The sequence below is a fragment of the Cetorhinus maximus genome, chromosome 15, assembly GCF_964194155.1.
Source record: "Cetorhinus maximus chromosome 15, sCetMax3.hap1.1, whole genome shotgun sequence".
NCBI lineage: Eukaryota > Metazoa > Chordata > Chondrichthyes > Lamniformes > Cetorhinidae > Cetorhinus > Cetorhinus maximus.
In genome coordinates this window covers 60248207-60272932 of record NC_135893.1, presented here as the reverse complement: position 1 = coordinate 60272932, position 24726 = coordinate 60248207, and the positions used below count along the sequence as shown (strand labels likewise).

The 24726-nt window shown below is 43.7% G+C and overlaps 1 protein-coding gene and 1 long non-coding RNA gene across 2 annotated transcripts in view; one reads left to right on the top strand and one right to left on the bottom strand.

Annotated features, from left to right (window-relative positions):
- Positions 1-19758, bottom strand: part of LOC144690727 (hexosaminidase D-like) — a 31857-nt gene extending 12099 nt beyond the window's left edge. Inside the window, exons 1-6 of the mRNA XM_078558506.1 lie at positions 19624-19758; positions 13177-13271; positions 11665-11920; positions 8907-9016; positions 7757-7844; positions 3060-3224 (exon numbers count right to left, since the gene is read on the bottom strand). Coding sequence (XP_078414632.1) covers positions 3060-3224; positions 7757-7844; positions 8907-9016; positions 11665-11920; positions 13177-13265 — 708 coding nt within the window. The 5' untranslated portion in view covers positions 13266-13271; positions 19624-19758. The remainder of the gene's footprint in view (positions 1-3059; positions 3225-7756; positions 7845-8906; positions 9017-11664; positions 11921-13176; positions 13272-19623) is intronic.
- The window catches only part of LOC144690734 (uncharacterized), a 371804-nt gene that overhangs the window by 311505 nt on the left and 35573 nt on the right, over positions 1-24726 (top strand). The window lies entirely within an intron of this gene.

The following is a 24726-nucleotide window of genomic DNA, read 5'->3' as shown; positions in this document are numbered from 1 at the left end:
TTAGAAGGACATGGGCAGCAGATGCATGGGGAACACCATCACCTCCAAGTTCCCCTCCAAGCCACTCACCATCCTGACTTGGAACTATATTGCCATTCCTTCACTGTCGCTGGGTCAGAATCCTGGAACTCCCTCCCAAACAGCACTGTGGGTGTACCTACACCACATGGACTACAACTGTTCAAGAACTCGGCTCACTACCACCTTCTCAAGGGCAATTAGGGATGGACAATAAAAATACTGGCCTAGCCAGCAACGCCCACATCCCATGAAATAATTAAATAAAAGACAGTGGGCTGAGAAGGTGCACTATTTACTAGCCTGTTTTCTCTGGGCCTTCTTCTCAACCAGCTGAGCTTTTTGTTTCTGCTAGCCTCTTCCGATGCCCTTCCAAACTTTCAGCCTCCTGAGGTCATGGCCATCAGTGACTGTCTCCCAGTTGTCAGGATCATGTCCGCCATCTTCACATCTCGCTTACAGGTGTCCATGTAGCAGAGGTATGGACATTCGGGAGGTCATGACCCAGTGGCCAGTTCACCATACAAAAGGTCTTTGGGTATACGGCCATTGTCCATCGTTAAATGTGGCCTTGCCAGCACTGACATCATTGGCTTAGCAATGAATGTATGCTGATGGAATTAGAGGTCCTGGAGTGTGCTGAGTTGGTGAACATGGCTTGCCAATAAGTGCCGAGGATACATCTGAGACAGCGAAAGTGGAAACTGTTCAGCCTTTTCTCTTGACTTGCATATGTTGTCCAGGTCTCACCACTGTAAAAGAGTACAAGGAGGATGCAGACTCTTCCCTGTGGTAAAACTCACAGTTTGGTGTTTTCAGTCAGGTTGCTGTTGTTCCACACTCTTACTCAGTGTCATGAAGGTATTAAATGTATATTATATTATTGGAAAATATTTTTCTTTTAAAATAGAGGTTGTGTCTGTGGGTGTGTCTTAATTGGATTAAAGCCAGCTAGTCTGGGTGCTTTGATGTGTACTAGTTTTGAGATGTAAGAGGTAGCGTGCATTTGCATTTTTTGAATAGAGCATTCAAGAAGGCGAGTGAAATCTGGCACCTAGCTAGCAGAGACCAAGCAATATGTTTATATTACTAATAAAATTGGTACTATGAAAGGGGTTTTATTGTTAGAAGAGGTTGGTGATGCAATGAGAATTTACATTTAATGAGCTGTTCTAGGTATAAGGATAGGAAGTTTTGGTGTGTGCGGGGCAGGGGCAATGTAATATCAAAGTAAGCCTATAACTGTCTCCACAGGAACCAAAGCGAAAGGAGCCTCATTTTGAATTCTTAAGATGAAAATGCTTTGCCTGGTCTCTGGTTAAGTCTATGGGTTGCTGTTGCCTTAAATGGAGATTATTTTGGGAATGTGTTAAAAGTTGTGATAGTAGTAATTTGTAGCCATGTATGTATATTTTAACTTGTGTAAATTAATAGAATGTTTCATTTAGTTTAATATAAAACCTCTCGAGAACTGGTGGTCCGATTCCTGAGCTTAGAGTTGCATCTCAAACATACCACTTAAAATATAGGTTATAACAGCTGTTTAAAGTTTCCCCTCTGGGGTTTTTTTTTTAAAAAAGAACTCAGCTTTTCCAAACTGCTGTCTCATTTACATTCAGCTTGGACATAACACCTGCAGGTTTTGTGATGCTGTGTGGTGTGTGTTGATTTCAGCATCAAGTGACAGATTGCCGGTGATTGTGCAGCCTAGATATGTGAAGCTATCAACATCCTCCAGCACCACGTTGTCAATGCTGACAGATGGTGGTATGGCAACATCCAGGACCGTGCCTGGATGTTGACAATGCTGATGGTCAAAACAAACTCTTTACAGGCACGAGACAGTCTGACCATTTGACATTGAAGGCGTTTCTTGGTATGGAATGCTAGCCCGACATCGTCAACATAGAGCAACTCTCTAATGAGGACTTGGCACACGTTTATCTTGGATCTCAGGTTGAACATCTTTCCATCAGTTCTGGTATGTCATATAGGTACCCTCTATATATGACCTGAGGCATATGACGGTAGCAAAGAAAAATATGCCAAAGAGTGTTGGAGACAGAACACAACCCTGTTTAACCTCATTGTGGATCTAAGGGTTCCGATGTTTTCCCGTCGTAGCTGACCTTACTCAACTTGTCAAGGAAAGAGGAGATCGCATTGAGCAGCTTCAGCAGGCAGCCAGTTTTCTCCAGCAGCTTAAATAGACCTCCTCTGATCACATAGCCGAATGCTTTGGTGAGATCGATGAAGGCAATGTGTAGTGGTCTCCTTTGTTCATGGCATTTCTCTAGCAGCTGCCAGACTGACAAGAGCATATCAGATGTAGATCTTCCAGTTCTGAAACCACACTGGGATTCAGGGTAGATGTGCACAGCCAGGAACTGCAGTCTGACAAGAGCAATGCTTTCCCACTTTTCCCAGTTCATTTTATTCTCTGTGTATATAACTCATTTCTCATTAATTTTACACTCACTTCCTCCAATTATACACTGTATGAGGTCAATATTCTATAAAGCCAATAATCACTATAAAACCCTTTAATTTTAAATGTTTTCCAGTTGGAAAAATGTAAGCAATGCCTTTGTCAACTGAATTCCCAGGAATGATAGGAAACATCCAACTTATTGACTGGCTGAATTGAGAAATAATGAAAATTTCCATTGAGCAACAAGTTGGGAACATCCATTCTCCACCCTATGTATCTCCAGCTCATTTGGAGCACTGTAGCTCCTATTCTACTCTATATTCCTATCACAACCTGTCCACATCAACCACCTCCATCTGTCATTCCTCCGTCCTCCCTGAATACATTTAGTTTTTCTTAATCCTCTCTCCCCACCCACCACACTTGAGAAGCTCCATCCTTAAAGCCATTACTACATATTATTGTAAGCTGTTACTTGAGGTTTGATATGGAAACTGCATAAATACAAAAATTTGATAATACGCTAGACAATGGGTGGGGTGATGGGTTAACACCACAGCACTATGGTTTCGTTCCATATACTTAATGAACATCACTGCACAGTACATACCTCATCGGCTCCTATGTGGATCCAGCCAGATTTGCTGTGTTTATCGAGTACTTGGGAGAGCATCTCCTTCACCAAATTCAGAGAGCCAGGCAAATGGGGATTCAGGCTATTGGGAAATCTCTCTACCTCTCTGAGGTTTCGATATTTACCATGCTTGAGAACAAACTGTTGAGGAAACAATCTACAATTAAACAATAATATGGTCTACTAGTTTTTGGTTATAGGCCAGAAAGTAAGATGAATAAAGCCAAGTCATTTGAATGTATCCAAGAGACTTCAATATTGATGTTGAAATTGGAAACTGGCAGTAGTTTAGATGACACGCCATCTTGCAGCAATAAACTTCCCTAACATCGCTGCAAGGGTTCTTCAGGGTAGTGTTCTAATGAAATTGCTGGCAGCAGAAGTACTCAAAGGAAGATTACATTTACTGCACTAGCATTACAGTAGGGGCTTCCCCTTAACACTTGATCTAAATTCTCTTAGGCAGATTGAGACTCGTATATTCCATGTCCTACTAAAGACAGGAAAAAAAACCAGAGCCATAATCAAATTTTCAAAGGGATCTTCATCAGGAACACACAACCTGTTCAACACCCTGAGCCCATTTCTTGCATTTGTTTCAATTCCTTTGATTAAAAGGGGGAACACCTCAATACAAAGCTTTTCCTCACAACTAGAATGAGCTGAAATCAACACTAATCACAATTACAACCCTCAGTTCAAATTCACTTACTTCAAATTATCTAACAGTTCACACCTTTTCCAGCTCTAAATTCCCATTTATTTGTAAGCATTAGATTTTTTTTTAAATTAGCAGAAAATAACTTTGAATAGGCTGTTATGAAATATACTCCTCCCATTGCTTCCTGGGCAACCCTACCTGATGCAGCACTGAGTCAACAGGTCAGAGCCTCCCAGGTGCAGGATGGAATCAATTCCTTCAAGAGGGGAGGCGTAGAAAATCGAAAATTAAAAAAATAAAGGATTCTGCACTAAATACCAGACTTGGTTACCAGTGTGCAAGGGCCATCAAATGGAGCAGCAGTCTGCCAAAACATCAGTGTGTTTTTTTAGCACACAAAACCTTTGCAGAACATTGTAATGCCAGCATAAGGGAATGGTAGCATAGAGGTAATATTACTGGACTAGTAATCCAGAGGCCTGGACTAATGCCGCAAAGAAATGAGTTTAAATCGCACTATGACAGTTTGGGGAATTTAGAAACAATTTTAAAAACTTCCATAATGATGATCATGAAACTACCATCTGGTTCACAAATGTCTTTTAGGGAAGGAAATCTGCCATCCTTTCCTGGTCTGATTTACAGGCGCCTCCAGGCCCACAGCAAAGTGGTTGATTCTTAACTGCTCTCTGAAATCAGTCATCAAACCACTACAGAAAAGCTGAAGAAGAATAAAACCGGACAATCCAGCTGGCATCAAGCAAGGGACTGGAAACACACTGGCATGAAGTCTCATGGCATCAGGTGAAACAGGGGGAGGGAAACTTTCTGCTGATTACCACCTATTGCCCTCCCTTAATGGAGGAATCAATACTCCTCCATGTTGAATACCACTTGGAAGAAGCACTGAGGGTAACAAGGACACAGAAGGTACTCTGGATGGGAGACTTCAAGGTTTATCAACAAGAGTGGCTTGGTAGCACTACTACTGACTGAGTTAGTCAAGTCCTATATATCTTCCGGACTGCGCACCAGGCATAACTAAAAATGAATGCAAACCTGCTGAAGGTATAACTCAGGACAACATGCATGCTAAACAGTGAAAGCAGCATGGTATAGACAGAACTAAGTGATTCCACACCCAACTCTGCAATCCTGCCATATCCAGCCATGAGTGAAGGGGGACAATTAACAATTAACTGGAGGAGATTCCACAAACATTACTATCCTCAATGATAGGGGAGTTCAGCATGCCAGTGCAAAACACAAGACTGAAGCACCTGCAGCCATCTTAGCCAAAAGTGCCAAGTGAATGATACATCATGGCCTACTGAGCTCCCCAATATCACATATGCCAAACTTCAGGCAATTTGAATCACTCCATTTGATATCAAGAAATGGTTGAACATACTGGATACAGCAAAGGTGATGGGGCATGGCAATATCCCAGCTGTAGTACTGAAAACTTGTGCTCCAGAATTATCACAACCCTAGCCAAGCTGTGCTAGTGCAGCTGTAACATTGGCATCTATCCGACAATGTCGAACATTGCCCAGGCATGTCCTGTCCACAAAAGGCAGGACAAATCCGATCCGGACAATTACCGTACCCATCAGTCTACCCTCGATCATCAGCAAAGTGATGCACAGTGTCACTGACAATGTAATCAAGCGGCACTTACTAAGCAATAAACTGCTCACCAGTGTTCAGTTTGGCTCTGCCAGGGCTATTCAGCTCTAGACTTCATCACAACCTTGGTCCAAACATGGACAAAAGAGCTGAATTCCAGAGGGGAGGTGAGAGTGATTGCTCTTGATATCAAGGCAGCATTTGACTGAGTGTGGCATCAAGGAGCCCTGGCAAAATTGAAGTCAATGGAAATCAGATGCAAAACTCCCCACTGGTTGGAGTAATACCTAACACAGAAGGAGATGGTTGTGATTGTTGGAGGCCAATCATCTCAGTCCAGGACATCGCTACAAGAGTGCTTCAGGGTAGTGTTCTAGGCCCAAGCATCTTTAGCCACTTCATCAATGACCTTCCCTCCATCATAAGGTCAGATGTGGGGATGTTCGCTGCTGATTGCACAATGATTAGTACCACTCTTGATTATGTTGAATTTGTATAAGACGCTAGTTCGGCCTCAGCTGGAGTATTGCATCTAGTTCTTGGCGCTGCAGTTAGGAAAGATGTTAAGGCATTGAAGAGAGTACAAAAAAGTTTCAGGCGAATGGTTCCAGGGATGAGGTATTTCCATTATAAAGACTGACTGGGAAATTAGGATTATTTTCCTTGGACAAGAGAAGACCGAGAGGAGATTTGATAGAGATATTCAAAATTATGAGGGGGCTGGACAGAGTAGATAGGGAGAAACTGTTCCCATTTGTGAGAGGATTGAGAATGAGAGGGCACAGATTTAAAGTAATCGGCAAAATAAGCAAAGGCGACCTGTGGAAAAACTTTTTCATGCAGCGAATGGTTAAGGTCTGGAATGCACTACCTGAGAGTGTGGTGGAGGAAGGTTCAAACAAGGTATTCAAAAGGGAATTATATTGTTATCTGAAAAAGAAGAATGTCCAGGGTTACAGGGAGAAGGTAGGGGAATGGCATTAGGTGAATTGCTCAGAGAGCCAGTGCAGATATGATGGGCCAAATGGCCTCCTCCTGAGCTGTAACAATTCTGTGTTTCATTTGCAACTCCTCAGATTCTGAAGCAGTCCATGACCGCCTGCTGCAAGACCTGGGCAACATAGAGAATTGGGCTGATAAGTGGCAAGTAATATAGGCACCACACAAGTGCTAGGCAATGACCATCTCCAACAAGAAAGAATTTGATCATGGCTGCTTGACATTCAATGGCATTACCATCGCTGAATTCCCACTAACAGCATCCTAGGGGTTACCATTGATCGGAGACTTAACTGGACCAGAAACAAACATTGCGGCTACAAGAGCAGTCAGAGGCTGGCAGTTCTGCGGAGAGTAACTCACCTTTTGACTTCCCAAAGCCTGTCCACTATCTAGAAGGCATAAATCAGGAGCACTTGTCAAGATGAGTGTAGCTCTAAAAACACTCAAGAAGCTTGACGCCATCCAGGACTAGGCAGCTCTCTTAATCAGCACCCCATCCACCAGTTTAAATATTCACTCCCTCAGCCACCAACACAGTGTGGCAACAGCATGTATCATCTACAAGATGCACTGCAACAACTCAACAAAGCTCCTTCAACAACACCTTCCAAACCAGTGATCTCTACCACCTAGAAGAACAAGGACAGCAGATGCATGGGAACACCACCACCTACATGTTCCCCTCCATGCCAAACACCATCCTGTCTTGGGACTATATCCCCATTCCTTCACTCACTGGGTCAAAAATCCTGGAACTTCTTCCATAACAGCACAATGTACCTACACCACATGGACTACAGCAATTCAAGAAGATATCGCACCACCATCTTCTGAAGGGCAGTTAGGGATGGACAATAAATGCTGGCCATGCTCACAAAGTTCACATCCAGTGATCAAATTTTATCCATCCCACATTTTGCTGCTCACTAACAGTCCCATTGCTGCGTGAGAAGTTCAACCAGATTCCTTATTTTGAACCAGAGGGGCCAGGCAATGGAACCCTGCCCATGAATATAGGTGAGGACTTCAATGTTGCAACAAGCTGCTTAGCTGGCAGCGCATCAGTCAATGAATGGAGATTAAAACAGAAATTAAAATGCAGAATTAAAAATAGAAAAAAAAACTGGAAAGGTACAGCAGCTCTGTGAACAAGCAGTAGTAGATTCCTGAATTTGGGTTGAAACCTAAACGAGGCAGTTTTCTCATGAAGGATCCCACTGGAAACATTAACCTGTTTTATCTTTCAGATGGCCTCAAACCTGCTGTACATCTACAATACATCTTGTTATTGAGGGTACAAACCTAGTCTGAAGGAAGTCCATTCAGAGATAGAGTCATCTGCACACTCACATTCCCTCCCACACTCACCCATTAACCTTACCTCCATGTGTCCAAAGGTTTGAATTAAGGGAATAATCTCCAGGTTATTGTTCTCAGCTAATTGTTGGATCTTGTCAATATCGGCAGAACTGCACAGTGAAAATAAGATGGAATTAACACAAATCTATAAATTACACTCATTACACAGAGATTCTAGAGGTAAGGAATACTGAATGCCATGTAGCTCGCTGTCAGGTATCCGTTAGTCTATATATAAACCACCTGAATCCTTCAATTAGATTTCAGCCCGTAATTCACTTCCAGGTATCCATGATTCTTGTTGCTTGTAACTTACTCCTGGGTATCTTCTTATTCCATAGCTAAACCATTTAGGCCTACTGATAAGATTCAGCCAGAAACTAACTCATCCATGTCAATTATTGGCTGCAGCATCCCAGCCTACAGAGCCATGGAATGGGGGAAAGGAAAGGAGCAGAGGAAAACAACTAGGTTTCCCATTTATGCTCATTACCAGGTGACCCCCACTAGAAATTATGCGTGTAAATGTCGGGCAAGGAAAGGTTTGGTTAATTTCAAAAATCAAATAGCCTGCCAACACTCACCATCCAAGGTCAGACAGGAGAATAGATATTTAAGTGGCGTGCTAGAGCACAACTGGGATTGGTGGAAATGTTTTTATTAACTGTCCTCAGCCACCAAACCCATACAGAGTTCACCCTTGGTGTTTCAGGGCACAGACCACTTCCATGGCGGCAAGAATCTTGCACTTAGCGTGTTCCGTGTAGGTGACCGAGTCCCGGATGATATTTTCCAAGAACCCCGCCAGTTTCCTTGTAAATGAGGCCAGAGATGCATTTAATGTCGAGTGAGGCGGCAAATGGCAGGTTTAGTAATTCCCTGGATATTATCTCGGAGGACTTTCTGGTGCCGCTTAGCACCGCCTTTACCTCTACTGGGCATCACACCCGGAGACAAAGTCTTGTAATAAACTGCACCCCAGCAAGAGTCAGTGCCATCAGCAGTGGGTGGGAAAACAGCACTATGTACAGATTGCAGTACAAACTGAGTGGAGAACCATAACAGGGGTAAAAGAGACACTTCCTTAAACTTCAAGACAGTAGAACACATAATTTGAAATAATCACATCAGGAACTCATGGAGCAAGGCCAGCAGCTCTTGCTTAGTGCTACCTGTATGCATAGTTGGACTTGAGGATTTCAAGACCATCATGGTAAGGAAAGGCATCCTCATACTCCATTAATATACCATTGACCCCAGTGCTGGCCAGAAGGGGAAAGATCTGCAAAGAAAAAAAAAGTAGCATATTTACACCCAGGCTGCATTTGTACAAATTCCCTTTCAGTTCTGCTCTCTCAGGGAGAAATCCGCATGTTATATATTTTTGTGCATCTCCCACTTTACCAAAGGGCTCAATATTTAAGCAAATACTGCAGATGCTGTAAATCTGAAACAAAAGACAGAAAATGCTGGAAAAACTCAGAGCTGGAAGAAGAATCTGAAGAAGTCATACCGACTTGAAACGCTAACTGTTTCTCTCTCCACAGATGCTGCCAGATCTGCTGAGTTTTTCCAGCATTTTTTGTTTTTGTTTGGCCAAGATCTAAAGAATTGAGGTGACAGGAGAAAACATTCTTTTCGTAACGAGTATTAGGATTTGCAATGCACTGAACAGATTCAATAGTTGATTTCAAAAGGAATTTGGATAAATACATGAATGAGAACAAAATTGCAGGGATATAGGGAAAGAGTGGGGGAGTAGGATTTGAAAGAGCCAAAGCAGACTCAATTGGCCACATGTCCTACTTCCATGCTATACTATTTAAAAAAATCTTTGCACCACCATTGGTGGCTATGGCTTCTGGAGTCTATACCCCAAACCTCTGTGCTCTCGCGCTTGCTCCCCTTTAAGGCACCCTAAAATTTACCTCTCTGACCAAGCTTTTGATCACCATCCTAATGTCTCCCTATGTCGTTCAGTGTCAAATTGTCTGGTTATACTCGTGAAGCACTTAGGATATTTTACTACAGTAAAAGGCACTATATAATGCAAGTTGTTGTTGTCTTTGTAACTCCCTCTCAGACACCAGTCAGCGTGTAGATATCACCCTATGCGTTTCTCTCTTGTGGAGTTGTGTGTACAGATGTGCTATGTATCCAAATCATGTGGTCATATTAAAGGGGAAAAAACTGGATTCCAAGAATTATTGGCCCACGAACTTGCTGCAAATTGTGGGAAAGCGATATATGGGATAAGATTTATGATCACTTGGCAACTTTTGCCATTAATTGGGGGTCCCAGCAAGCAACGGTAGGCTTCATCTCTCTAGCCTGATTAACTCTTTCGAGCAAATGTCTAATATAGTGGATAATGGCATTTCTGTTTATGCTGTATATCTAGATTTCCAAAAAGCATTTGCTAAAGTACCTCACAGAAGGATACAATTAGATTATATGATATTATTGGACAGAAATTGTGCTACATAGCTAACTGGGTGAGATATCATAGATCTCATTAGTGGGAGAATCTGAATGGGGCCTCATCATAATTTGATTCCAAAGCACTGCCAAAGGGCAATGCTGTTCAATTTTATTAATGGCTTAGAAGACGACATTGGTACAAGAGGTGAGTAATACAGATTAAAATCATCATATTGTAGGCTGATCGAGATAAATTAGGGAAGTTGACAGATGTCCTTTAATGTAATTCATTTGAGGTTGGGAAATTGCTGGTCTGTTTATACCATGTAGAGATCAATTAACAGTAATGAGATAAGTGACAAGTTATGTTGTTTTAGTAATGTTGGATTGAACGTCTGGATCATGAGAACTCGTTGCTCTTATTCAAAATAAAAGGGTCCATGAGATCTTTTATAACCACCTTCTGTCCAACATCTCATCTGAAAGGCAGCAACACCCTTAGCACCAGCCTAGATTAAATGCTGTAATAGGAATTGAACCCACAAACTTCTGATTTGGCAACAGCCAAGCTGATGGATTATTTTAAAATTCATTTCCGATTTTCTTTCCTCCGAAGTGAAACAGATCAACACAAGACATGTGTTCTTTTACACCAAAGTGTGGCGGTACTGTACCCAGTCCCACGTTAACCCTTTCTATGCCAGACTCTTGTACTACAAGAAGCAGAGTTAATGTTTCAGATCAATGACCTTTCGTCAGAAATTGTGATGAAAGGTCACCAACCTGAAACATTAACTGTTTTTCTCCCTGCACAGCTACTGTCAGACCTGCAGAGCACCTCATGATTTTCTTCCCCATTGGTCTAGCTTTAATTTTATGTCCCCTTGTCATTGATTTCCCCCAAAGAAAATAGTTTCTCTCCATCTGCCAATATCTCGATCAGATCATCCCTCAACATCCTATTCTCAAAAGAATACAGGGTCAATTTATGCAACTTGTCCTGATAATTTAAACCTTTACCCCCCACTATGTTGCCCATTTATGATAAAAATTAAATGTAGACATTTTCCAATCTATTACAATCCCCACTGCCCAATCCATCTCCCAAGTACTTCCTGCCCCTTGCCAGTGACAAGGTGCAAACTAGCAGCAGGAAACCGAACAATTGTAAAAGCATGATGCAGCTATTCAACCGTAGATGCTTCTGCTCCCTCACAAGTACAGCCAGACATTCTTCCCAGACACAACACTCAATATTGTCCCCTTGCCAGCCTCCATCGGTCATTCAGGATTTCAAACCCTTTAATGAAGCGAACATTATGTAATATTTACAGCACAGAATCAGGTCATTTAGCCCAACAGGTGCTTATGCTGAATATAAACATTTCCCAACTCACTCATCTAACCTTATCAACAGAATCTTCTATTCCTTTCTCCTTCATTTAATTCTATAGATTCCCCCATTAATGCATCTATTCGCCTCAACTACTCAACTCTGACATCTCCTACCTGTTGCAAATATGAAAGTTTGGGTGCAGCTCCTTTGAGGTCCAAGTGCACAATTCTCATCACTGAAGCGCTGTGATCCCTCTGTTGCTGTGGCTTTGGTTTTACTTCCACCATTCCCTTATCCTTTTCCTGCTGAACATTCTGTATTGCTTCATGCTCCATTTTTTGGTTAATCTCCAGTTCTTGGCTATTTGGCATTGCTCCTCCATGTTTATCCCAAAAGCTATCTTTTGCAAGAGCATCCGATTGTTTTGTTCTAAAACAGAGAGCCATTTACCTTCGATCAGCAGAGTCACTTAAACACAATTTGTTATCATAAAAGGTCCTCCAATTTAGGACATTGGTGGGATTGAGGTTGGTGAAAGCAGTAGATTATCCATTAAATTGTAAATCTCCAGGTTCAAAACTAATGAAGAGAAGAAATGGCTTGAAAGGAGTTAAATTAAGGTAAAGGTAGAGGAAAGTTAGCAGCTACAGGGATGAGGAAAGGGAGAGGCCAGCAGAGTGAGGCCCAGAAGCCAGATTGGAGAGGAGAACTGACACTGATGAGAATGGAGAACAAGCTGAGAGATTCGATTAGTGGTCGGGAAAAACTTGGCAGAACAACAAAACACAAGGAATCTACAGTAACCTAGAAACAACTTGGGAAAGTTAATAACTTGGGGAATGGAGTAAAAGATTGTCATGAAAAACAGAATTCACTGGGGGAATGCCCAAAGTTCTACAACAGTGACTACAGCTCAAAGGTATTTCATTGGTTGTAAAGCACTTTAACATGCCCAATGGTTGTGAAGAGCACTATATAATTGCAAGCCTTTCTCTTTTTCCTTTCAGTCATTGGAGGGAAGGGCTGGAGGCCCAACTGGGTAGGTGTGGGGTAGAATGGAAACCAGTGTACCTCAAGCAGAAAATTGAGGTCTGTGATTTGGTACAGGGCTGGAACACTGTGGTACAAGCAAACAGAGCCAGTGATTAACTGACACTTATCCTGCCATGGTAATGTGTTCCCATGGAGATTCTCATTATCCTATCTTTCTGCTGCAATTATCATGAATAGCTCATCCAGTGCCTCGGTGGGCTGGAATCTGCAATGAAAAGAAACTGTCACACTCTACACCGACCTGCAGCCAGGCTTTGAACGCCGCTGTGATCGTGCCCAGGCCAAGCTGAATCTACACTTCATTTTGGGTTATTTTCTTTGAGGAAAGACTTTCAAACCCGTGACCTCAGCAGCCTCAAAGGACAAGGGCAGCAGGGGCCTGGGAGCACCATCATCTCTAGCTTCCTCTTCAAGCCACACACCATCCTGACACCGACACATATTGTCGCTTGGTCAAAATTTTGGAACTCCCTCCCTAACTGCACAGTAGGAGCATCTTCATCACACAGACAGCAGCAATTCAGGAAGAAGGCTCACCACCAAGTTCTCAAGGATAACTAGGGGTGATCTATAAAATGTTGGCTTTGCCAGTGGCACCCGCATGCTGAAAATAAATTTAAAAATAAACTTACTTTAATATAGGAAACATCTTCAAGCCCACAATTACTACAATCAATAAAACCAGGAGCCGCAACACGTTCACGTAGTTCAACCGGGTCATGTTTATCTGTAATCCGACAGGACAGAGAAAACAAGATCATTAATGTTGATTTTAAAAAATCTTAAATTAGCAGAACTTATGCTGCCTAAAATATAGACTTGTATCCATACAGTGCTCCAGCACAACTGCAGAACATATGAAAGTGCTTCACAGCCAATTAAATACTTTTGTAATGCAGGGGAAACAATTTGTGCACAGGAAGGTCCTACAAACCGTAACGTGTTGAGTGATCAGTTATCCCATTTGAATGTTACAGTCTCCACTACTTAAAAACAAGCCATTTTCCATTTGCACAAATATCATTTTCAAAATTGCCACTGATAGCGTCTTAAGGGCTCAGTTTAATTTGGGCAGAAGCAACTGAGATTACTCACTAATTCACAACTCATTAAGGTGCACTGAATGCATCTCTAAATAGCATTTCATTAACATTCAATTACATTTTGTATATTTATAATGGGGTTGCAGTTTTTAAATGCAATTTAAGAAAAACTGCAAATCAGAATGAAGCTACACAGAAGGTGCATTCCTGCCCCTTACTAAAATAATGTTATCATGTTATACTGGCTGTAGCGGGCAAATCATACGCACGTGAAAGCGCCTGCAATAAGTGGCAGGAACTATATTAGCTGAAAGCTGAGGACTTGTACTGAAAAGATGCTGTGAGGCCTTTTAAGTCCACCTGAACATGACCCTGGTTTAATGCAGGCTTGTCCAACTCACCGCCTGCGGGCCACATTGTGGCCCCCAAGGCCTCAGGACAGGGCCTGCCAAACTTGTACATTCAACTGACTTACATTTGAAAAATGCTGTAAAGTTGCTCCTCCAATCAGAGGCTAGTTTCTCCCTGCATTTGCTGCTGACTGGCTCACCAGTGATTGGATGAGCGGAATACAGTGGGAAAGTAAGTTTCCAAGCTAAGTTCCAGGGCCCAGGGTGAGTGTGGGCCTTGGAGCAAGGGGGGCAAAGGGAGGAACAGGGCCCACCAGTGTGTGAAAGAGAAGGCAGAGTGTGTGCCTGTGAGAGAGGGAAGAGTGATTGTGTGTGTGTGTGTGTGTGTGTGTGAGTGAGTGAGAGTGAGTGGGCCTTGAAGCAAAGAGGGGTAAAGGGCAAGGGGAGGAGCGGGGCCCACCAGCATGTGAGAGGGCAGAGCTTGTGCAAGTGAGAGGGGAGAGTGATTGTGTGTGTTTGTGTATGAGTGAGTGTGAGAGAGAGGGGAAGAGTGTGTATGAGAGAGAGAGAGAGAGAGAGGGGAGAGTGTGTGCATGCGAGAGAGGGGGGAAGAGTGTGTGCGTATGTATGTGAGAGGGGGTGGAGAGTGTGTGCATGAGAGAGGGGAGAGTGATTGTGTGTGTTTGTGTGAGTGAGGGGAAGAGTGTGTATGAGAGAGAGAGAGGGGAGAGTGTGCCAATGCGAAAGAGAGGGGAAGAGTGTGTGCATGTGAGAGAGAGGAGAGCGTGTGCGCATGCGAGAGAGGGGAAGTGTGTGTGTGTATGTATGTGAGAGAGAGAGAGAGAGAGTGTGCATGTGAGAGAGAGAGGGGAGAATGTGTGTGTGTATGTGAGAGAGGGGAGAGTGTATGCATGTGCGCACATGCCTTGGGATTCTCTTTGGCTTTGTTGTTTTGCTCAGCAAGTTGTTTCTTTTCAAACGTTTGCCTTTTTAAAAAAATTAATGTTTAATGTTGTGCCAAACCTTAACTTTCTGAAATTTGCTCGTCAGCCCCTCAAGTGAGAAAATATTGAAATCTGCCCCCCCTCACACACAAAAAGGTTGGAATAGCTGGTTTAATGTCTCATTCGAAAGGGGACACCAAACTGCCAAGACGCAAGCAGCACCTCAGTCCCATGAATCCTTTTGTAGAGTATAATCAGACAACCACTTTCTTCAATGTTGCCTTCAGGTGGCTCCTGGAAGCAGTACAGGAGGAGCTTTTGAAAAAAATTTGCACCCATGGCAGCACAATGTGAAGTAGGTGAATTGATTACACATTGGAATTCACTGTAGTAAAATAGAATGCACACTGGCATATTCTTCATGTAGGAAAAAGTCATATGAGTTGATGTCTTCACTCTTGCAATGACAATGTACGGGTGAAGTGCTACTGTGTTGCTGTGTGTTAGGACAATTTGTTCTATGAGGGATTGTTCCACTATTGGCAGGGGAAGGGGATAGATAAAAGGAGGCAAGGCTGCAATGTCAAAGGTAGACTTTGTACCACAGATGAGATGATTTCAGCGATGTGGTGCTGTCTTGTCTTAGTTGGAAATGCTGCTCGAGTCTGCATCTGGTGCTGCTGCCTGCCCATGATAACGGTAAACAAAAGTATTCCCAAAGTAGATCCAACCACTGCCCTAAGAAGCTTTGACTGTGGATAAGGGATGGGGACAAAGGCCTGAAAATCTGCCAACAGTGGTTTGACCCTCCGAGAAGCAGATGTCTGTAGACAGAACCCAAGCTCTGGAATGCCCTCCCTAAACCCCTCCAACTTTAAGACACTGTTAAAAACCTACATCTTTGACCCCTACATCTTTGGCCAAGTGTTCGGTCAGCTGTCCTAATGTATCCTTTTTTAGATATGTCAAATTTTGTCTGGTAATGCACAAGTGAAGCGTCTTGGGGCGTTTTACTATGTTATAGTAGGTATATAAACACAAATTGTTGTTGAAACAGCAAAGAAATTCACTTCTGTACCATTTGAATCTGAATGCCCTCTGAAGGGGCCTTAGCATGCCACTCAGCTGTAATGACTTCGGCAATTGGTTAGGAAATAAATAATGCCTCCCTCATTTCTGGGATCAAATAAAAAGATGAATCACAAAAAACAAACGTGGATAGATCTTAATTTTACAGCATGTTGCAACATAGAATATTTGTGTACTCTGCAATCAGGAAGGGTAAATATACTGGAGTTCAGCCACGTTGTCACAGGGCAGGGCCCCTGAATCTGAGTCAGAACTGCATCTCCCTAACTCAGAAATCCATGCATGAACAATAACCACACACTGTTTCCCTCAGAACCTGAAACCTTATGGAATCCGGCTTGACCAAATGGTGCAGATTAAGTTGGGTATGACTCAAATTGATGGGTATTTCCAAATACTGAGAAATTCTGGTCTCTAAACTCAATATAAACATTTTTAAAACACATTTCATTTGAAAGTGTTGGTGTGAGCTGAGAGAATCAAACTTCTGCCAACTGCATTGCAACCATTGTTTCCAGAATGGCCAATATCCATAATTACATAAAGAACTGTACACACCATACTAAACAATCATTCTTTCTTGCCTGTTATGTACTGTAGAAGTATAGGAAACAAAACAGTTACAGACAAGTTATATACTGTACCAACTGTAGCTGTTCAAGAAGGCGGCCCACCATCTCAAGGGCAGCTAAAACCAGGCAATAAAGGTTGACCTTTCCAGCAAAGCACACAGCTCAAGAATTAATCTTGTAAAAAGATGATCTTTACAATATCAAACAGAAACAGGGAGGTAGATTTTCAGTTTGTGGTCTAGCATTGCAGATAGGCCACCCTTTATAAAAAAAACCTTGCATTTCAATTTGCATAAATATTGGCCAAGACACCAGGGAGAACCCCCTGCTCTTCAGATGGTACCATGGGATTTTTTATGTCCATTGAAGAGGGCAAACAGAGACTCAATGTAATGTCTATGACACTTCCAACAGTGCAACACTCCCTCAGTGCTGCACTAGAGTGGTGGTAAAGCTAGTCACATGCCAGCCTCTAAGTAACACCTTTCAGTCGTGAGGAATTCTTAGACCTATAGGCACCAAGGTCATCACAGCTTCTCCACAACTCCCATTTCCTCCTAATCCATTAAAACTCAAGGGTGTAGTAAAATGCAAGTTACTAATGCAGTGTGTAAACAAAGATCATATTACAATTAAAAGAAACCATTCATTTGAACTTGCAGAGGCCAGGCTCCATAGACCCATGCTTTAATCCATCCTGCCAAGGTCCCATGTCTCAATACAGTAAGACATACATTCAGCACAGCAGAAGAAACTGCATGGGTCAACTTGTGTTGTGCCAGCCATCTGGATATCCAAATCCAATGACACACACAGATAAAAGCAAAAAACTGTGGATGCTGGAAATCCAAAACAAAAATAAAAATACCTGGAAAAACTCAGCAGGTCTGGCAGCATCTGTGGAGAGAAGCACAGTTAACGTTTCGAGTCCACATGACTCTTCAACAGAACTAAGGAAAAATAGGAAAGGGGTGAAATATAAGCTGGTTTAAGGGAGTGGGGGGTGGAGTGGGACAGGTAGAGCTGGATAGAGGGCCAGTGATAGGTGGAGATAACCAAAAGATGTCACAGACAAAAGGACAAAGAGGTGTTGACGGTGGTGATATTATCTAAAGGAATGTGCTAATTAAGGATAGAAAGCAGGACGAGCAAGGTACAGATAGCCCTTGTGGGGGTGGGGTGAAGGAATCAAAAAAGGCTATAAGGTAGAGATAAAACAATGGATGGAAATACATTTAAGAATAATGGAAATAGATGGGAAAAGAAAAATCTATATAAATTATTGGAAAAAACAAAAAGGAGGGGGAAAATCAGAAAGGGGGTGGGGATGGAGGAGAGAGCTCATGATCTAAAATTGTTGAACTCAATATTCGGTCCGGAAGGCTGTAAAGTGCCTAGTCGGAAGATGAGGTGCTGTTCCTCCAGTTTGCGTTGAGCTTCACTGGAACAATGCAGCAAGCCAAGGACGGACATATGGGCAAGAGAGCAGGGTGGAGTGTTGAAATGGCAAGCGACAGGGAGGTCTGGGTAATGCTTGTGGACAGACCGAAGGTGTTCTGCAAAGCGGTCACCCAGTCTGCGTTTGGTCTCTCCAATGTAGAGGAAACCGCATTGGGAGCAACGAATGCAGTAGACTAAGTTGAAGGAAGTGCAAGTGAAATGCTGCTTCACTTGAAATGAGTGTTTGGGCCCTTGGACGGTGAGGAGAGGGGAAGTAAAGGGGCAGGTGTTGCATCTTCTGCGGTTGCATGAGAAGGTGCCATGGGAGGGGGTTGAGGTGTAGGGGGTGATGGAGGAGTGGACCAGGGTGTCACGGAGGGAACGATCCCTACGGAATGCCACCAGGGGGGGTGAAGGGAAGATGTGTTTGGTGGTGGCATCATGCTGGAGTTGGCGGAAATGGCAGAGGATGATCCTTTGAATGCGGAGGCTGGTGGGGTGATAAGTAAGGGCAAGGGGGACCCTATCATGTTTCTGGGGGGTAGAAGAAGGTGTGAGGGCGGATGCGCGGGAGATGGGCCGGACACGGTTGAGGGCCCTGTCAACCACCGTGGGTGGAAAACCTCGGTTAAGAAAGGAGGAGGACATGTCAGAGGAACTGTTTTTGAAAGTGGTATCATCAGAACAGATGCGATGGAGGCGAAGGAACTGAGAGAATTGGATGGAGTCCTTACAGGAAGCGGGGTGTGAGGAGCTGTAGTCGAGGTAGCTGTGGGAGTCGGTAGGCTTGTAATGGATATTGGTGGACAGTCTATCACCAGAAATTGAGACAGAGGTCAAGAAGGGAAGGGAAATGTCAGAGATGGACCATGTGAAAATGATGGAGTGGTGGAAATTGGAGGCAAAATTAATAGATTTTTCCAAGTCCAGACAAGAGCATGAAACAGCACCGAAGTAATCATCGATGTACCGGAGAAAGAGTTGTGGGAGGGGGCCGGAGTAGGACTGGAACAAGGAATGTTCCACATACCCCATAAAGAGACAGGCATAGTTGGGGCCCACGCGGGTACCCATAGCCACACCTTTTATTTGGAGGAAGTGAGAGGAGTTAAAGGAGAAATTGTTCAGTGTGAGAACAAGTTCAGCCAGACACACACATCCGGCTCACTGTCAGCCAAGGTTGCCAGTTCTGGTTGGGGACACACCCTGGAGAATCACATTATATTACTACCTGCTTCTGACATCCCCGCCATGCACCCTTCCACCACCCTCCCCCCCCCCTCTCCTCCTCCATTTCCAATATTTTTATAACTAATAAAATGAAGAAAGGAAACCAAAATGCCTCGGAGCTGTTTCTTCCTGGTTTGCTGGCAGCAGTGCCCTGGGCGTGGGAGACCCGGGACATTGCTGGAGGGTGAGCGCCCTGTCGCTGCTGGGACTGACCCCGGGCTCCGAGAGATAAATAATGGGCGGCCAGGAACCCTCACCGTGCCTCCCCTGTCATTCAGCATGAAGGCACTGAGTTATTCAATGGGAGGTGAAGAGTCCCCGTCCCTCCCCAGTGCCCGGGCGTGCGGCACGCTGGAGTTTGATCCACCCGGGTCTTTGTGCTGGCTGCTGTCCCCGGCACCGAATACTCACCCCGTCCCCTCGGTTCCGTCTCTACCAATTTTGTTCTTTTCCGCTTCCCCGCAGCCCATTTAAAGCAGGACACCCAGCGCCCAGCCTTCCCTCTCCGTTCTGTCCCTGCTCCGCTTCGGCCGCGCTCCCTTCCCGTGTGCCCAGCCCCACCCCAGCCCCGGGGTGCTGCCTGGTCGAGGCGTCCCCAGCACAGCTGGCATTTACCGTCCGAGGACCTAAATTCCTCTCACCTGCCTTAAAGCGGCAGCAGCAGCGCCAGCGCCGGGTGACATCCAAGAGGCCAGTTACAACGTGTAAAAATATTCAATGCAGAAAAATATTGATATATAAAATATTAATCTCTCTATGTATTTAACCTACAAAAAATATAAAACCCACAAAATGAACCCTTAATTTCAGTGAAGCACAATAATAGATGAGCAAAATTTTCACCCTGTGGTCATCTAAACTTTGGAAGTCACCCAATTCTCGATTCTACCTTGAGTTGTGTGTATGTGGAGAGTCTATTGAACATTATAACATTGTGGTAAAGTATTGTTAACAAACTATGTGCTGAAGGCAGGAGCAATTGAGATAATAGCAAAAAACTGCAGATGCTGGAAATCCAAAACAAAAACAAAAATACCTGGAAAAACGACAGGGAGGTCTGGGTAATGCTTGCGGACAGACCGAAGGTGTTCTGCAAAGCGGTCACCCAGTCTGCGTTAGGTCTCTCCAATGTAGAGGAAACCGCATTGGGAGCAACGAATGCAGTAGACTAAACTGAGGGACGTGCAAGTGAAATGCTGCTTCACTTGAAAGGAGTGTTTGGGCCCTTGGACGGTGAGGAGAGGGGAAGTAAAGGGGCAGGTGTTGCATCTTCTGCAGTTGCATGGGAAGGTGCCATGGGAGGGGGTTGAGACTGATTGACCGCTTTGCAGAACACCTTCGGTCTGTCCGCAAGCATTACCCAGACCTTCCTGTTGCTTGCCATTTCAACACTCCACCCTGCTCTCATGCCCACATATCCATCTTTGGCTTGCTGCATTGTTCCAGTGAAGCTCAACGCAAACTGGAGGAACAGCACCTCATCTTCCGACTAGGCACTTTACAGCCTTCCGGACTGAATATTGAGTTCAACAATTTTAGATCATGAACTCTCTCCTCCATCCCCACCCCCTTTCCAATTTTCCCCCTCCTTTTTGTTTTTTTCCAATAATTTATATAGATTTTTCTTTTCCCATCTATTTCCATTATTTTTAAATGTATTTCCATCCATTGTTTTATCTCTACCTTTTAGTCTTTTTCGATTCCTTCACCCCACCCCACCCACCAGCCATATTGGGCTTTGTAAGTATTTTCAGCGATATCGTGGTGATATTGGCCTGAAAGTTTTGGGCTGCAGTCGGAAGAAGGGTTGAGTTTGGTCACCTTGACTCAGACCTACTGTCAACAGCGGACAGACCAGCCATGTTGGGGATTGTAAGTTTCAGGTAAATCTTTGTGATATTTGTCTGAGGATTTTGTGAAGATTTGGGGTGAAAACTTGGTGTTTTTTTGCCAGTACCTTGTAACTTGTTTCAGCCATATCTTGGTGATATTGGTCTGAGGGTTTTTTCTTAAGGTTTCAGGATAGGACGTGGTGTTTTGCCTGTGTTTTTGTAAGTTTTTACCGAGTCGTGGTGACTTTGTGTCAGGTACTTGGAATAGGTTGTTTTAAATTTTGCTGTTTTGTACTGTGGGGTTGTTGGTGATTCAATAAACAACTGTGAATTATCAGAAGAAACTTGTCTCGTTGGTCATTCTGTTCAAGCCATACACTCGTGAATCTGGTGTCACAAACTTGAGTGTGGGGAGGTTCTCTGAGGGAAAAGGGGAACCCCTACACAGCATTGAGATAGATGCCTAGATATCTGTTTGAGATGCTGACTAAGGGATAAAAAAGGCCAGCAAACTAGGAGGCCGCCCCTGCTGTTCTTATAAAGAGCCATGGGATCTTTTGTATTCACTCAAGTGGGCAGACTTGTGGGGGTCTTGGTTTAACATGGCCATCCAACAGCGCAATACTCTCTCAGTTCAGTACTGACGCGTCAACCTAAATTATATAGAATCTACAGAGCAGAAATGGACCATTCTACCCAACTGGTCCATGCCAGTGTTTATAATTTACATGGGCCGCCTCCCACTCCAAATACATCTTTGCATTCCAGACCCTCTATTAATCTTCTATTCTTGTCTCCATCATGCCTTCCCTTAAATTAAACAATTCTATCTCCTTCAACCATTCCATGTGGCAGTGAATTCCATTTAGAAACTGTATAAAGACATTCCTTTTAAATTCTTTACTTAATTTATTAATGACTATCTCATATGTATACCCTTTCTTGGAGTTACTCACAAATGAAAGTAGTTTCTCAACATTTTCCCTCCTGCACAATATCATTCTAATGAAAAAAATCAGATATTGTTACATTGCTGGGTACTTACAACACAGGACATTGTTACTAAGTTCCTCAGAGCAGTGTCCTAGGCCCAACCACCTTCAGCTGCTTCATGAATTATCTTTCGGCCAACATAAGGTCAGAAGTGGGGATATTCACTGATGAGTGCACAGTGTTCAGCACTATTCACAATTCCTCAGGTACAATCAATGCCTGCATGCAGCAAGAGCTGCACAGCATTCAGGCTTGGGCTGATAAGCAGCAAAGGACATTCATGCCACACAAATGCCAGGCAATGACCATCTCCAACAAGAGAGAATCTAAACATCTCTCCTTGGCATTCAATGGCATTAATTGCTGAATCTTTCACCATCAACATTCTTAGGGTTACCATTGACCAGAAACTTAACTGGACCAGCCATATAAATACTGTGGCTCTAAGATCGGGACAGAGGCTGGGAATTCTGCAGCAAGTAAATCATCTCCTGACTCTCCAAAGCCTGTCCACTAAGCACAAGTCAGGAATGTGATGGAATACTCTCCACTTGCCTGGCTGAGTGCAGCTCCAACACTCAGGAAGCTCAACACCATCCAAGACACCACCGAGAAGTACAACTCTAACACTGCCGTTTACCTGACAAAATGGAAAAATACCCAGCTGTGTCCAAAAAAAGCAGGACAAATCCAATCCAGCCAATTACTGTCCCATCAGTCTACTCACAATCATCAGAAAATTGATGGAAGGTGCTGTTGACAGAGCTGCCAAATGGCACTTACTGACCAATAACCTACTCACTGATGCTCAGTTTGGGTTCTGCCAGAGCCACTCCACCCTAGATCTAATTACAGCCTTGGTCCAAACATGGATAAAGGAGATGAATTTCAGAGGTGAGATGAGGATGACAGCCCTTGACATCAAGGCAGCATTTGACTTGAACGTGGAATCAAGGAGCCCTAGCACAATTAATGTCAGTGGTAGTTGAAGTGAAACTCTCCACTGGTTGGAGTCATACTGAGCACAGCAGAAGATGATTGTGGTTATTGGAGGCCCGACCATCTCAGCCCAGGACATTGCTGCAGGAGCTTCTTGGGGCTCCAAGAAGTCCAATCATTTTCAGCTGCTTCACCAGTTACATTCCTTTCATCATAAGGTCAGAAGTGGAGAGGTTTACTGAAGATTGCAGTGTTCAGTTCAGTCACACAATTATCAGGCAATAACTATCTCCAACAAGAGAGAAGCTAAACATTTCCCCTTGACATCCAATTGCATTACCACTGCTGAATTCACCACCATTAACATCATGGGAGTCATCATTGAGCAGAAACTAAACTAAACCAGCAGCATAAATACTGTGACCACAAGAGTAGTTCAGAGGCTGGATATTCTGCAGTGAATAATTGCTCTTCTAACTCTCCAAAGCCTTTCTATGATATACAAGGCACAACTCAGGAGAGTGATGGAATACATATGGTGACCAGATATCCCAGTATTGCTGGGACAGTCCCACTTTTTGATTAAATGTCCTGGTGTCTTGACCATTTCCTCAAAATGGTTCAAATGTACTAGTTTCAGTTTTCCCAATTATTGAGCAGGTGTGGAATGCGTACAAACTAAATTTAGGTTTGCATATGCATTCTAGACCTGCCTCTTTGTACTGCAGTCAGCACAGTTTGTGTCCACTTGACCTGCAGTCGGTGCAGTTTGTGTCCACATGTCCTGTAGTCGGTGCAGTTTGTGTCCACTTGGCCCTCCAGTCAGCGAAGGTTATGTCCGCTTGTCCCACAGTCAGCACAGTTTGTTTCCGCTTGTCCAGCAGTCAGCAGTTTGTTTCCACTTGGCCCCGCGGTCAGTGCAGTTCGTGTCCACTTGTCCTGCAGTCGGTGCAGTTTGTGTCCACTTGTCCTGCAGTCGGTGCAGTTTGTGTCCACTTATCCTGCAGTCGGTGCAGTTTGTGTCCACTTGTCCTGCAGTCAGTGCAGGTTATGTCCACTTGTTCTGCAGTTGGTGCCCACTTGTCCCACAGTCGGCACCGTTTGTGTCTGCTTGGCCCTAGAGTTGGTGCGATTTGTGTCTATTTGTTCTGTAGTCTGATCATGTTTGTGTCCACTTATCCTGCAGATGGTGCCATTTTAAAAATTCATTCATGGGATGTAGGTGTCACCGGCCAGGCCAGCATTTGTTGCTCATCCCTAATTGCCCTTGTTCAGGGGGCATTTTTTAACAGTCAACCACATTGCTGTGTGTCTGGAGTCATTTGTAGGCCAGACCAGATAAGGACAGCAGTTTTCCTTCTCTAAAGGGGGTTAGTGAATCAGATGGGTTTTTACGACAATGGTTTCATGGTCATCATTAGACTTTTAATTCCGGATTTTTATTGAATTCAAATTCCACCATCTGCCATGATGGGATTCGAACCCAGGTCCCTAGAGCACTTTTGTTTTTTTCAATAATTTATATAGATTTTTCTTTTCCCACCTATTTCCATTATTTTTAAATCTACAACTAATACCTTGTCAGCCCACCTCACCACCACTAGAGCTGTACCTTGAGTGTCCTGCCATCCATTCTTAATTAGCACATTTTCTTAGATAATATCACCACCTTCAACACCTCTTTGATCCTTTTGTCTGTGGCATCTTTTGATTATCTGCTCCTATCACTGCTTGCTTGTCCCTACAACCA